Source organism: Crassostrea angulata, chromosome 2, assembly GCF_025612915.1.
Source record: "Crassostrea angulata isolate pt1a10 chromosome 2, ASM2561291v2, whole genome shotgun sequence".
Classification (NCBI taxonomy): domain Eukaryota; kingdom Metazoa; phylum Mollusca; class Bivalvia; order Ostreida; family Ostreidae; genus Magallana; species Magallana angulata.
In genome coordinates, this window is record NC_069112.1 from 35,099,342 (window position 1) to 35,115,115 (window position 15,774).

A 15,774-nucleotide genomic window follows, 5' to 3' on the forward strand; every position below is an offset into this window, starting at 1 on the left:
TGAAAGCAGTCACATAATTTTTGTCTAAGCAACAAAGGAAATGTATATTTGCCTCGTTAAAAATTACAAGAAACAAGGAATTCCTCTATATTCTATTTTCAGTGAATGCAATCATTCATTGGCGTATGTATTTCCGTCTCTTCTCGACTGTATAACAGTCGTAATGGCGTGGTTTATTATTTCATATTCCTCCTGTTGATAAAAAAAATGTTTATGTGTTAGTTTTTAGCAATGATCTATCCTGTATTATCTTAAAAATATTATTTGTGTTTCATAGTAAGATGAATATTTTTAGAGCGGTTTTATTAACATTTTAGCATTAATATTTAATAAATAGTATTTAAATAATCAATCTTTAAATTTAATGAAAAAATACCACATTGTAATTCTAGTGACCACATTGTATATTCTATTATTACATTAAACAGGCGATTTTTACATTAATGTTTTTCATTAACTATCCTTTATTCCAGGAAGAAATAATAATTTCTTAGATGCGCATTTTGCTTTTATATACAATCTGATAAGTTTACCATTGTTGCACAAAGCTCAGGGCATCGTGTCTGTAGGAGTCTGACCACAGAGAACACGTCTATCTCCTCGTCCATTGTCAGTTGTTGTATCAAGTTGTATACAGCACAGAACACACCACACAGAACAGTTCCATCTCTAGCAAGGTAAAAAAAGACATATATTAGAAACAAATAACTTACTAAGTATTTTTATGCGAGTATGGGATGAAAACTGGCAAATCAATCATTCAGAAACACAGATCTTAGCGGATACATGCATGCGTTGACGGGATAGGATTGTTGTTCATATAAGTATGTACATAATTATTTGACTATATAACTAAATTTTATAATTATATACTAGTTCACGTTTGTTATTAATGTTTTTTATAGATTTAATTTCCACAAGAAAAAGTTCTGCCATTCAGTCAACTGAATCAAATATGAAAGTTGAAAAGGATGACCAAATTGCATTGTTGACTGAATAACAGAGATTAAACCTGTGTTTGACTTAAAAAAAGCACTACATTGATAAAGAAGCAGAAAAAATAAGCACAGTACGTTTATCGACATAGAAAGTTACAGTTTTGAAGTTTTACTGTATATACATTGCTTACTTGCTGACGACGATTATCGGACCTTCTCCCGTTGTTTTTTGCGCAAATGAAACCAAACCCAGAATTTGAGGAACGGTCTGAGCGTTATTTGGAGTCAGATCATGTGTTGGCTCCGCAAGGTGAACCATACGAGGTTTAAAATCAGTCTGTTCCAAATACGAGTAAATGAAGAATTTCAAAATTTATGTATATGATGAATAGTCCTAATCAAATAATTACAGCATCGATACTACTCACATTTTCTTTTGTGATTTCAACTTTGTGCCAATGATTTTCCTTCGTATTTTCTTGTTGTAGTTGAATTGTAAAAGGAGAAACACTTTTAGAACTTCTTGATGTTGTCGGTATCCATGTATCTGTCTGTAATAGTCGAATCGAAAATATTGCTACCTTATACGAGTTTTCAGTATAGGATCTTTATTAGATCGTTGTTGGTACAATGTAATGAATTTTTAACAAATTCTCAAATAACGAGATTCTCACAAATTCAATGTTGAGGGGTTCCATAAAAACAACAACTTCAGAGTCATATTCATTAATCAGTTCTAGGAAATCTACAACGTCATCTGCTGGTGGACAATGCGTAACAATAAACGCGTTCTGGTTGGTAAATGACTAGAAAATGTGATACTTATTATTTTTAAAATCTCATTTGAAAAAAAATTAATGGTTCAAGATGAAAACATATTTTAAGTTGATAACATCAGACTGTTGCTGAAAATGTAATGTCTTTTAAACTTACATGGATGAATATTCCATCAATATTACTTCCACGATTGGACACACTAGAAGTCCGTATAGTTACATTCTCATACCCTGTGAAAATCAAAATGAAAACGGCAATTTATTATGTATTTATTTCAAAACAAATGCTACCTATGTAGAACAAAATGAAGAAAAAAAAATTAACGAAAGTTGCTATATTTTATCTTGAAGATATTTAAATGAAATTTTTGAAAACATAATCGTAATGAAACATATTCGAACTGACGGGGAAAATCTTTTAACATTCAAAGGACTGGAATTTGCAGGTAGGAAACTAAATGGCAGAGCAATAGCTTAGGGTTAGTTATCAAATAACATTGGCCACCTTTTATTTGACCGAATGGCAGAGATTCGTATTATAAAATTAACAGAGTGATATTGGGTTGAAGTAAAGTTTAACCTACGTGGTCGGATACATGCAGTCGTAGACAGACCATCGCCTTCTGACGCCATGTTGTCATTGTCGTCTCTAAGCTGATGTCGAACTGTCATGAGCCTCTAAAATGTGTATCAAAACTTTCTAAGCAAATGACTAACGCTTTTTGAACATTTGCCAGTAACAATGAACAAAAGAAGCAAATTTTTTTTACAGTTAAGTATGCTAAGCTTGATGCATATTCCATAGTTCCCTGATTTTTATATTTCTAATGTAGTTACCGCAATAGCTATTGTCATTTCATCAAATAACTTTAATCAACCATACAAAGATCATGAGTATCTGTCTATTTACCCGCATGTTATTAATACCATTTTTTTTTAGTGTGAAAGCTAGTTTTTAGATCTCAAACAAATTATCACACAGTGACACACACACTATATTTACAACACTTTGATTTCGTTATTATTTTTACTATGAAAACACTTTCTGAAAAACACGATTGGAGGAAGCAAGAATAGCAAAATCTAAAGATATTTTTTTGTATTTTAATTGCATATGTGGGATTTAAAAAACATGCAAAAAAAAAATATATTTTAACCTGGAACTCATCTCTTAAAAAAGAAACGTTTGCCGAAGTATCCATTTTGGCTGTCTCTAATTTTTCAATGAATTCAGCCGGCTTTTGAGCAGTAGCTGGCGCCTTAGTTATTTCGTAGAGAGTCAGAAATATTGTCTTATATTGTTCCTGGAAGTAGAGTTGTGCATGTATTTTAGCTATTCATAGATATTTCTATATCTTATTATTTGATTTGTTGCAGTGAAAATTATTACCTAAAATCAATTATAATTCAATGATGTCGGTATTGTCAATTAACACTGTTTTAAATGAAAAGGGGTTCTTATTTTCTTTGTTCAAAAACCGTAACATAATTCCTATTTACGTAAGTTTGGACCATATTCATTCTTTTTTTTCTCATTTGCTGCACGTATTCTGCAATGTTGATTTTGTTTCCCAGCTGAACTTCCTTGTGCAAGGCATCAATTGCTATGTATGTCCCTGTTCTACCAATTCCAGCACTTAATATAAATAAACGAGGTCAATAGATAACAATGCCTGTTTTAGTAGCAGTTTCTATATAAATGTTGTTAAGTTTTCTCTTGTGTTTATTAATCTTGTCTTCTGCTTCAAATTCTGAAAAAAAACAATTAAACAACAGGCTGTCTTAGGAGCGCTAGAATGATTTAATCATTAAAAAGCAATGTAACGTTTAGGAATGCATCAATCATCTATGATTTTATGGGTTTATTTCCAATTGTTTTCGAAAAAACTATATTTCAGTATCATTTTACATTCATGGGAAAAATGCGTGTTAAGCATCTTGTTTCACAATGTGTTTTCATATACAATCAAAAAAGGATATTGTATAATCAGAATTTGTTTTTAATATTTCCAAAGGATATCATATGTTGAAATAAGATAAACTCTTCTTGCTCTTTTACTGGTTTTACAAGGTGTTTAAACATGTATTTACTTATTTTCTGAATATAATTTATTTCTTGAAATTATTATTATTTTGTTTTAGTTGGTTTCAATCATTAAAATTAGTCCGAACACTCGACAAAATGCACTTGATAAAAACAATTAACCTAGATATTCCCCTTTTTCTGGTTTGTTACATCGTATATCATTTAATAGTTAAAAATAATAATGATTAAAAAGTGTATTAGAAAAAAAAACCGGTTCACCATATGTTTTTTTTAAACCAAAAATATTGCGGATTGTAATCTATCATTTTATATAAATATATATCACTATGCAATGTCACAATCATGTATCTTAGGGTTGATGACATACCTGCAATGTACTAAAGTCGGGCTTTTGAGTGTAGCCGTTTTAGTTCTTGTCACATGATTGTGATAAAATAAAAGACAAAGTGGATCCGGGACGCCGTGATCCGGCCAAGCTTTGTAATGATACTGAGTGATTGTTCTTTGTCCTTTTTGCTGGAATTGAGAAATTTAATATGTTTGGTGTGGTTTAGTTATTGAATATGATAAAATATCGGAAAACGCTTATTAATTCATAAATGCATAATGGTATTTGTTTGTAGCTTTTTAATCGTAATCTTTCTTTTAAGGAAAAATGATAATTTTAATGAATTACAAAAAACCCCATTAAAGTGTTAATACTTAAAACGTACATTTAGTTTTTATTAATGCTCCATCCATTTTTGCAATTAAAACAACTCTGCTAAATGTAAATATTTATTTTTTATTATGTTGAGTCTAAAAAAAATATGCTTTAGTATGTAAGTCGTCGTTTTAACAATAATAGCAAATTGAGTATTCTTAATCCTTTTCCAGATGTTATTCTAGTCAACGGGCCTTGTGTCAGTATTTTGCCATTATATTTTGAGACTTTTAAATTCGGTTTTTTTAATTACCAATAAGTTTGTCATTTTCAGCGTACGAATAGCATAGTAAGCGTATTGCTTTTCGCCTGTGGTGTATAATGTGAAAATCCCACAATTCATCAATGTTTTTAAGGCTGGCCAGTATTGAGCACATTTTTTCTGAAAAACAAAGTTCATTTAAAAATAAGATTAAAAAATATGAGTACAATCTTATAATTTCCTTAATCTAGTTCACATAAATTAAACATTGTGTTTTGTTAATTACCCTGGTTCCCTCCATTAGATTTGTTAACATAACGATTTGTTCCACGTTTGTTTGCCAAACCATTGACCAAAAGTCATTAAAGGTATTCTCTTTAGGTCCTGTACACATAAAAAATTAACTATAATGTAACTACAATGTAACTCTACGAAATATCATGTAATAAAATGTAATCAAAAATGATAAACTATTAAAGAAACAACGAAACAGAGCAAAGATGGTTGTCTCAGTTAAATTGCATTTTACCTTGAGTTGCAATGTAGGCATGTTCATGTTCTAGCCCCTAAGAAATACAAAACAGGGTAGAAATGGTAACGACTAAATTTTGTTTTATTATTATGTTTGTTACAACCATTAGCGTATTTCGTTTGAATTATACTTACATCGATATAATTAGCGTTGATGTAGTCTGATTTACCATTCTTTAAAACAACTCTGGAGTGGTCATCTACAAAAATTGAGAAATATAAACCGTTTTAAACTAAAGTTATTTATTTACCCACATTATATTGTTTTATCCACATTGTATGAACTATTTACCGTAAAAAATTGTTTGATTTTTTTTCAAATTATATAGAAAAAATAATATTATATATATATATATATATATATATATATATATATATATATATATATATATATATATATATATATAATATTATTTTTTTAAGTTTGACATTATTCTAATATCAATAGTTATACATACAAGGAAAAGTGGATTTAAATCTGTTCTTCGAACCATTTTCTGGAAGTTTTCCAGCGTCACATTTTAATTTTTCTCCATATGTCAATTGCTGAAAGAAAGTATTCAACAACTAGTAGAGTAGACTAATTGTTCGCAAACAATAAGAGGTCTTTTTACCTAATTATTTTATTATGTTTTGTTTCAATATAATAATTAAAACATTTCTCTGCGTTACCCTATAAAAAACCCAAAAACTAAAATAAGCAATTCTTTTTCTTTGACCTTTGACTTTTATGTCATATTGACTCGTAAAGGTCAACATTTCAATTTAAAGTCCGATGTGAGGTTCAAACGTTGTAGGTGTTTTTAACAAACTTGAGAAACTTTCAGGGGGCGATAACTGCTTGAAGGGGGTACCCCGTATCAACAGACCAACCCGATAACAAACCCGATGGTATTAATACAAACAAATCCTGTCGATAAAATTGTCAACACAATGCTTGACACTATTTTACAGAACTTATTTGTTTGTTAGAAACACTAAATTGAGTTGTACAAGTAATGCACGATATAATTACTGTGTGGAAAACTGAAGTGGGACAGACAGACGGACAGACGGACGGACTGACGGACGCAAATGCAAGCTATAGTCCCCTCCGATGAAACCGGTAGGGGATTAATAATAAAAACGTTGGAAGTGATTTCATGGAAATTTCAATATTTCAGGGGCAATAACTACTTGAAGGGGGCATCAGATCCTCTCGGTATGAATAAATTGAAGAACCCTCTAAGTGTAATGAAGACATTGGTATAAATTCCTAGTCTTTATCTCTTATGGTGTCAGAGGAGTAGCAATAACAATCTTTTTGTACACAAGGACAATAACTTTGTAAGTTTGTGGGGTCATTTGGTAACATGACTTTTAAAGGGGCATGCTAACAATTTTAGTCAAATTCTATTTTTATGTTTTAATTATTTACCACACTTTAGAAATGCATTTCTAATGATCAAATAAAATCTGAGAGTCATTCGTAGAGTTATAAGCAAGATACAGAGCTCACATTTCTTTATCATGTAAACAAGGCTCGTGCCCTGTGTTTGTTTACATAGGTTCAATTTACCAGGAAAATATCTTTTTCCAGCTTATTTGTCTATTTTTTTTTATTTATCTTAAGCATAGATAAACAGTTCCTTACGTTAAACACATTCAATTTAGATTTAAAACTGAAATTTTTACTTTAACGTTCATAATGTAAACTAACGCTTTGTCTACATAGCGAAGAATTTCAAGCTCCGAAACTCGATTATAACTCAACAAATGACATTCAAATTTCGGTTGCCTATTAAAAATCACTTTCTGAAACATTGTAAATATTAAAATCGGAAAAATATTTTTTGAGCACAATCGTGACCATGCCCCTTTAATGGTCAATAACTTAAAGAAAAAAGTGTTTCCAATAACTCTAGAAAATAAAGCTGTCCCTGGAAAAAAGAGAAGAAAAGAAGAGAAAAAAACCCAGAAGCAATACAGCAGGTATTTCACCCGAAAGGTGGAAAGACCTAATCATTTTTAATGGTAAGTGCATTATTAAAACCTGCATAGGCGATCAACTATCGACATTTACATTTCCGGCGTCTTTCTTTGTGATAACTAACGAATTGTTTTGAAACGCATAGTATAATACATTTCATTAATGAAAATTTCAATGTTTATTTTTACAATTCCAAAACAAATCATAATATGGGTCATAATGAATCATTCTTTGAATATTATGAGGTCGCCAAATATGTTAGGGCATAATGAAATCCACCATTAAACGGGCATGGTCACGATTTTGGTCAAAACTCATTTTTTCCGATTTAAATGATTACAATGCTTCAGTAAGGCATTTTCAATAGGCAACAAAAATGTGAGTCTCATTTGATGAGATATAAGCGAGTTACAGAGCTTACAATTCTTCGCTATGTAAACAAAGCGTTTGTTTACATTACGAATGTGGAAGTGAAAATTCCAGATTTAGACCTAAAATAAATGTGTTAATCGTTAGGAACTGTTTATTTATGATTAAAATGAATAGCAAGATAGACAAACCAGCTTTAAAAAGTTGTTACAGGTATATTGAACACATGTTAACAAAAACAAAACACGAACTTTGTTTACATGACGAAGAATTGTGAACCCTGTATTTCGCTTAAAACTCAACGAATGGTACTCAAATTTCATTTGATCATTAGAAATGTATTTTTAAAGCATTACAAATAATAAAAACAGAAAAATAAAATTTGACCAAAATCGTGACCATGGCCCTTTAAGACCTTCGGGTTTGATTTAATGAACCCAAACCGCTTTTGTTCACCTTGCATATGTAATACCTCCCCCCCTCCCCTTTCAACTGCCAAACAAATATATATATATATATATATATATATATATATATATATATATATATATATATATATATATATATATATAATAAAAACTATTTCTTACTCCCTAATTATTATTCTTTGATATCAAATTTAAACATGCTAAGGATATGACTTTGACATCTTTAATGATTGAATATATTTACATGCATACATTTCTATACAACTATAAAATTACAAATTGAAGGCGATTGGTTTTCCCACATCATTATAAGATTTTTTAAAAATACCAAATTAATGAGTGTTAAGAATAGCTTCTTATGTATAGAGTAGGTGGTTTCGTCATATTTTAAAGTGAACAAATAGAACCATATTAATAGCGAGCGCAGCTCGCCGATGCGCAGCACCGGCGCGAAGCAAGCTCTACCGGCAAGGTGTGAGTGAATAGAAAATTCGGACTATTTGCACATTATTTTAACAGAATTTTTTGGCGTCAGTAAATCGACCAGTAATGTCTTGTATTAATCGTCCCAGTAATTCCATGTAATTATGGTTTCCCATTTTCACACTCACACGAGAACAAGATTAAAGACTGTGTACATGCATTGTTAATATACATCTGACAGAACACAAATTCCATTACATAAGACTAACGGAGTTATTGTCTTTTCGAGTGACGTCATAATGGATTTCTTACACATTGATCCGACAGAATTTTTCGGCGTCAGTAAATTTCGACCCACAATGCAATTCCTCAATGTCGGTCGATCTCACTAGACCGGATACCATCTCGCGAGGATCAAGGTAAAACTTTTAAGAAACAGTTAAATTGTGTAATTTCAAGAACATCCTGATTTTTAAATAAACAAAGCAGTATATTTCGCGCAGTTTTTTTTCAGAGTGTTATTCAGAGAAAATAGATACCAAACTATTCTCAAAATCTTGCAGAGCTAACGAATCGAGACATTTCTTCAGAGATAGGAAGCAGCTGTAACTTGCTCTCATTTGGACGAATGCTCACATTTATTTTATTCACTATATTTACGGTAATTTCAAGGAACTTTTATTAAAGGGGCGTGGCAACATCATTCAGAAATCTTCACAAGCAAAACAAAAAATTCTCAAAATCAGGAAATTTCTAATCGGGGTGAGGAATGGGGAGTGCGTAGTAAGCATTTAGCTCTTTAGCTGCTTAAAAGTGTCTTTATTTTCAGTTATATTTATTAAATGCTCCCGGGGGGTCCATTTTCCTTATATAATCAACAATTTTTTTTTATACGTATCTTTTTTTTTTTTAAACGGGGGAGGGGGGACTCTGTGATAAGTTAATATTTTATATGTAGTTTAAGAAAAATATCTGCTGCAAGAAAAGTGGAAATAAACCGCAATGTACATTATGTTAAAATCTTTATTATTAGGTCTTTCCACCTTTCAGGTGAAAGAACTTTTGTATTTCTTATGTTTTTTATTATTATTATTATTGATAATTAGGTCTTTCCACCTTTCAAGTGAAAGACCTTTTGTTTTCTTTTTGTTTTTTATTCTTATTATTTTTCTCTATTTTCCAAAGGACAGCTTTTTTATAATAAGACATATTGAAAGAAGTTTTCCCTCATGTAATTGACCATTTAAAGTTATGATACCAAATGACCCTGTTCCTGATAACCCCCAGAACTTACAAAGTTATTGCTCTTGTTTACGAAAAGCTTGTTATCGCTACTCCTCTCAAATCATAAGAGATAAAAACTTGGAACTTTTACCAATGTCTTCAGTACATTTAGAGGGTTCTTCATTCATACCGAAAGGATCTGAGGCCCCTTTCTAGTAGTTCTTGCGCCTGAAAGTATTTACATTTCCTTAAAATCACTTCCAACTTTTTTATTACTTATCATAGAGACTTCCGACCACTTGGGATGGAAGCGTCTACCTTGGCCAAACAAAATGACATTATGGTCAAAGGTCAAGATCATTTGGAAATCTCTTAATTAATGAGTTTTTTGATCTCCTTTGTTTAGCATGGCAGAGAAAAACTTTTTCATGGATATAGTAGGACATCATAAGACATTTCAAAATAGAACTATTTGACCCTTACCATGTAACAATTATAGAGTTATTGCCCCTATTGTACAAAATGCTTGTTATCGCTACTGCTCAATAAATGTTAGCAGTTATTGCCCCTGAAAGTTTCGAACATGAAATAAAAAAAAAACAAATACCTTTTGAATTGATTATTATAGATACATCGGACCACTTGGTATTGAAGCGTCTGCCTTGTCAAATCAAAATGACATGAAGGTCAAAGGTCAAGGTCAAGCAATAAAATCAAAGGCCTGAAGGGTCACAATGGCGTCGAGTTAAGGTTAATTTGAAGAGTAAAAACCTTAATAATTTTATAAACAAGTGAAAAGCTGTCAATGTGACAGCAAACCGGGTTCATTTTAATGCGAACTGTATCCATAATCCATGTCAACCCATATCCAGTGAAATGGAGTACCCCATATGCAATATTTTGCCAAAAAAGCTGGTATTTTTTTGTAATTAATCAGATTCTGAAAAAAAAATCCTAGCAATATGCATACCCATGACATATGTATAATTGTTCTGCAAAAGACCAACCTCTTAGCTTGAAAACTGTAGGAGGAGTTATCCGTACAATGAGGGTACACTATATGCAATATTTTGCCAAAAAATGACTAAATTCAAAAGCTGGTATTTTTTTTTTTTTTCATAAATTATCAGTAATCGAAATCCTAGCAATATGCACACCTCTGATATATGAATAATTGATCTGCAAAAGAACAATTTTCTATCTTGAGAACTGTAGGAGGAGTTATCCGTACAATGAGGGTACCCTTTATGTAATATTTTGTCAAAAAATGCCTAAACTCAAAAGCTGGCATTTTTTCATAAATTATCAGTAATCAATTTCAACTTTTAAAAAACAAAAATAAAAACAAATACATCAGTAAAAGAAATTAAAAAATGTTTTTTATCACATAAGTAATAAAAATACAATTCATTACAAATTTGCTTACCTAATTCTTAAAGAGTATTGAATTTCAATTGAAAATCTAAGTCAAGAAATATCTTCGGAGTTAAAATTGTTTTAGACTTTTTTTTCTCTATTCAAATAGAAATAAATATTAAAATTATGATAGTGTTTAATTCTATATATTGTATACTGATGGTAATTACTCTGTCTCTTATTATCAATTTCATCTAAAATTAACAAGGGTCCAAATGACACGGGCCGAAAAGATCAGGGGTAGATAAAAGAAAGCACCCATTCACGTTGTTTACAAAGTGAAAGTAGTGTACTAGTTGGTTTGAAATAACTTTTGGTTGTAGATGTACTCATCGCTCGATTAGGAAGTTGTCTTTCTACAAGATCAAACATTTGTGCATTGTCAATTTTCGATATGGATACAAAATAATCTTTTTTGCAGGCTGGTACATTTCATAACCAAATTAAGTATGTAGGCCCAGCTATCGCATGTGTCTCGGTGCTAGCGTATTCATCCGCTGAAACCCAGACATATTGTTTTCAATAAAATGTGAACATTTTCAAAGACGGCAACCATTTCGTATCTGCGAACTTGTTTTGTTGACGTACAGTTCTGTTCGAAATTGAAGTATGTCATCTATTTTTCTTCAAACACATAAGGAAACTTTGCACTCATTTGTGTTGTTTGGCTCCTTAAAATGTTGGCAATTTCCGGACGTACGATCCCTAGATGGCTTTCGAGCTTCGCTATAAAAATGCATACTTAATCTTTTGACGCTTTTTTACGAAGTAACACAGATTTTTAAAAAATTCTGTTGAAGCAATCTTATTTCAAACTTAAAACACAATGAGGTGGAAAGACCTCTAATTGTTCGAGAACAATTAGTCTACTAGTGTTTTTTTTTTTCTCTTTTTTTCCAGGGACAGCTTTTGTATTTCAAGAGATATTGAAACAATGTTTTCTTTATGTTATTGGCCATTAAGAGTTATGGTACCAAATGACCCTTTGCTTGATAACTCCCAGAACTTACAAAGTTATTGCCCTTGTTTATGAAAAGCTTGTTATCGCTACTCCTCTCAAACCATAAGAGATAAAAACTTGGAATTTTTACCAATGTCTTCAGTATACTTAGAGGGTTCTTCAATCTATGCATACCGATAGAATCTGAGCCCCCCTTTTAGTAGGTACAGTGGTAACAACGTTATTGTTGACAAGCCAATCGTGTTAAATAGTTCGTGTAACGTGGGTGATCGTTCGTGTAACGTGCGGGATCGTGCGTGTATCAGGAAAATTGGTTTGCGTTTTTTACCGTGCGTGATCGTGCGGTTTTTTCGTTTTGTAACCTTTTTTACGGAATGCCAGGTTTTATTCTTAAAACGTAGTTTTTGTAGAACAATGTGAATTTAAAACTTTTTTTAAATAAGAACATTGACAGTTGTTAACATTCATTCTCTCTTTCGTCGTTAAATACATTTTTTTATTTCCATAGCTTCATTCAATCCTTTGTTCGGTCGAGTTAGTTTTGCTTAATTTTATAATCAGCCTATATCAAGCATCGATCGTGTCTTGACAATTAATTTCATTCATATTAGCAAAAGCGACACGTTGAATGAAAGCGGCCAAGCTTACCCATTCCCCGTTTTAAACTAAACGATTATTCCCAACGTTTTTCTTTCAAATGAGAATACAATACGCATTATTATCTAGTAGATTGTATACACATTTGTTTGAAATAAAATTTATTTAGACGCTTTAAAACTTAGAATATATAGAAATAAATCAATTATGTACTGTAAATTATGAAAATATTGGATGTGAAATATCGAAATAATATGGAACAAAGTAACAAATTTACCTGTATACTGCATAGTTAAATCGTACGTAAGAGAATTAAATTACATAAACAGTCAACTCGTATTTAATAATTCCGTGTAGTTTATGCATTATCTTCATTTCTATTACACGTAATTTTCTTTAACTTATGATAAAAGTTAATATTCGTTATGGAGACAAAAAAATTAATTTTGTGTGTGAATCCTTTATATTTGTGTATGGATGTGTAAAAGTATAAACTCGTAAAATACAAAACAGTACATGACTAAAGTACATGCCGCTTTTCAATAACACACAAACATAAAGCAATACAAATTAAAGTAATACGTTTCCTTAATTCTAATCTTAAAAATTAATCTTGATTTTGCGTGTTTAATGGTGTAGAATCGTTCGGTTGCGTGTTTTATCGTTTTTGTTCGTGTATCGTGAAGATTCAGTAAGTTAGTGATCGTCCGTGTATCGTGCGTGATCGTTCGTGTATCATGCGTGATCGTTCGTGTATCAGAATCGTGCGTGTCGTTTGTCAACAATAACGTTGCTACCACTGTATTTCCCCTGAAAGTATTTAAATATCTATAAAATCACTTCCAACTTTTTTTATTATTTGTCATAGAGACTTTGGACCACTTGGGATCGAAGCGTCTACCTTGGCCAAACAAAATGACATAAAGGTCAAAGGTCAAGGTCATTTGGAAATCTCTTAATTAATTTACTTTGTGTATCTCTTTTGTTTAGGATGGTAGAGAAAACTTTTTATGGATGTAGTAGTACATCTTAAAACATTTCAAAATATCACCCTTTGACCCTTACCATGTAACAATTATAGAGTTATTGCCCCTATTGTACAAGATGCTTGTTATCGCTACTCATCATTAACCGTTAGAGATAGAGGCTTGAACATTTTACTAATGTATTCAGTATACTTAGACGCTTCTTCAATCTTTTCATTCCGACAGGGTCCAAAGTCCCTTTCTAGCAGTTATTGCCCCTGCAAGTTTCGAACATTCAATAAAAAACACAAATAACTTTTGAATCAATAATCATAGATACATCGGACCACTTGGTATTGAAGCGTCTACTTTGTCAGATGAAAATGACATAAAGGTCAATGGTCAAGGTCAAGTAATAAAAAATTGCAAACATAATCGTTTGACACTTTTTGTTATGAAGTAACAGAGAAAAAATACTTTATTCTATTGAAGCAATCTTATTTCAAACATAAAAAACAATGAGGTGGAAAGACTTCTAATTGTTCGAGAACAATTAGTCTACTAGTGCAACAACATTTTATTTTAGAAAAAATCTATACTAGCGTGCAACCAGTATATAAATATATAAAACATCTTATGAATTATGATTAATGAAAATTTACTAGAAAAAATAGAGATGTTTATTTTATTTTGCATTCAAATTTATTAACTTTACGTCACTAGTACTTTTTTTTATCGATTTATCATAGTTTATTTTTTTATCACATATGCTGCGCTCGTCCCAACGATCGGACCGTAATACATATTATATTTGTTTCATATGAATTGAGTATGTTAGTTGTTTAATGTAATTGTGCATGTAAATGAACAAACCGCATATTCTTCTTTAAATCCATCGTCTTTATTATTGGAGTGTTCTAGTATCTTTTTGTCCAAATTGTTTATAGCAAAATCTGCAATGGGTTTCATCTTTAAAGAAATATTTTCATATGGATTTTCCTTGTGCATCTTTTCATCATTATCGATGTCGTCATCCTTGATTTTTCCATCTTTGTTGTTGGTAACACTATTTTCAGGAAGAAGTACCTCTTCCGGTTGATCTGGTGTGTATGTAACAGCTACAAAATTATGTGAATCAGATAGAATGAAATTAGTTCGTTCTTCTTTATTCATATATTCATTTCTAAATTGAAGATAACCCGTCACCCCAACAAATACAAGTGATAAATACTAACAATCTGATGTATTTTTAAATTTCGTGTGTATCTTTGTCCTCTGTTTACATGACATTATCCTTTTCCTAAAAATAATATGTAATCAGTTTGTTAAACAGAAAAATGCATAAAGTAAACCAAAACAAGAACTAAGTGTCGGATCACAGTTTTTATATGAGATATAAAAATGCACTAACAGAACAACGACAGAAACAATAAATAAACAACGACACGAACAATCATTGTTCGTGCCCTTGGTTTTTTTTAATGCTTATATATATATATATATATATATATATATATATATATATATATATATATATATATATATATATATATATATATCTATATATATATATATATATATATATATACCTTTTCAAAAGAAATCCAAGGAGAACAATGGAAATAAGGAAAAGGAAAGCTCCAATACTTCCAAAGACGATGTACATTTGGTGTTGAATATTGTTCTACAATAGTTAATAAATCAGTTACCTCAAAGTGTACAAACACAGAAATCGTAATTGAAATAGTTTCTCAATATTTTTGTCAACGTAAAAAAAAACACTATTCAGTTGCATGATATATTTCAAGTTGCACACTTTGCATTTTTTAAATATATTTATTTTTCTGATCAAGTACGTTATATATTTTCTTCATTACACGAAATTAATATCATTATTTTAATCACAATAGTAGTAATAAAATATATAAATTCGATTTCACAATATATAAAGGCATGATTTGACTCAAAATATAAACTAGATGCTGTCATAAGACAGTAATACCCGCACCAAGTGTTTGCCCCTAAATAACACTGTTGTGTACCAGTTTTATTAAAAATAAAGGCCACATGCAAACTCCGGTAATACATTTAAAAATTATAATTCTCATAACTGAAGGATGAGATCCCTTCCCATATGATAATACACATGAGCAGCACTTAATGTGCAATTTGGGGTTGAACTGTTTGCAGTGAATTTTCAGTTAATCAATAATCTTAACATTTCA

General features: G+C 30.9%; 1 protein-coding gene across 1 annotated transcript in view; it reads right to left on the bottom strand.

Moving 5' to 3' along the window:
* Positions 1–15,774, bottom strand: part of LOC128174257 (receptor-type tyrosine-protein phosphatase zeta-like) — an 80,251-nt gene continuing 64,477 nt past the window's right edge. The window contains exons 10-27 of the mRNA XM_052839852.1: positions 15,139–15,233; positions 14,785–14,849; positions 14,402–14,667; positions 5,656–5,764; positions 5,333–5,397; positions 5,196–5,232; positions 4,953–5,050; positions 4,718–4,846; positions 4,129–4,277; positions 3,215–3,350; positions 2,872–3,018; positions 2,299–2,392; positions 1,872–1,945; positions 1,613–1,744; positions 1,367–1,489; positions 1,130–1,275; positions 534–669; positions 1–192 (exon numbers count right to left, since the gene is read on the bottom strand). Of these exons, the coding sequence (XP_052695812.1) occupies positions 112–192; positions 534–669; positions 1,130–1,275; positions 1,367–1,489; positions 1,613–1,744; positions 1,872–1,945; positions 2,299–2,392; positions 2,872–3,018; positions 3,215–3,350; positions 4,129–4,277; positions 4,718–4,846; positions 4,953–5,050; positions 5,196–5,232; positions 5,333–5,397; positions 5,656–5,764; positions 14,402–14,667; positions 14,785–14,849; positions 15,139–15,233 (2,082 nt within the window). The 3' untranslated portion in view covers positions 1–111. The remainder of the gene's footprint in view (positions 193–533; positions 670–1,129; positions 1,276–1,366; positions 1,490–1,612; positions 1,745–1,871; positions 1,946–2,298; positions 2,393–2,871; positions 3,019–3,214; positions 3,351–4,128; positions 4,278–4,717; positions 4,847–4,952; positions 5,051–5,195; positions 5,233–5,332; positions 5,398–5,655; positions 5,765–14,401; positions 14,668–14,784; positions 14,850–15,138; positions 15,234–15,774) is intronic.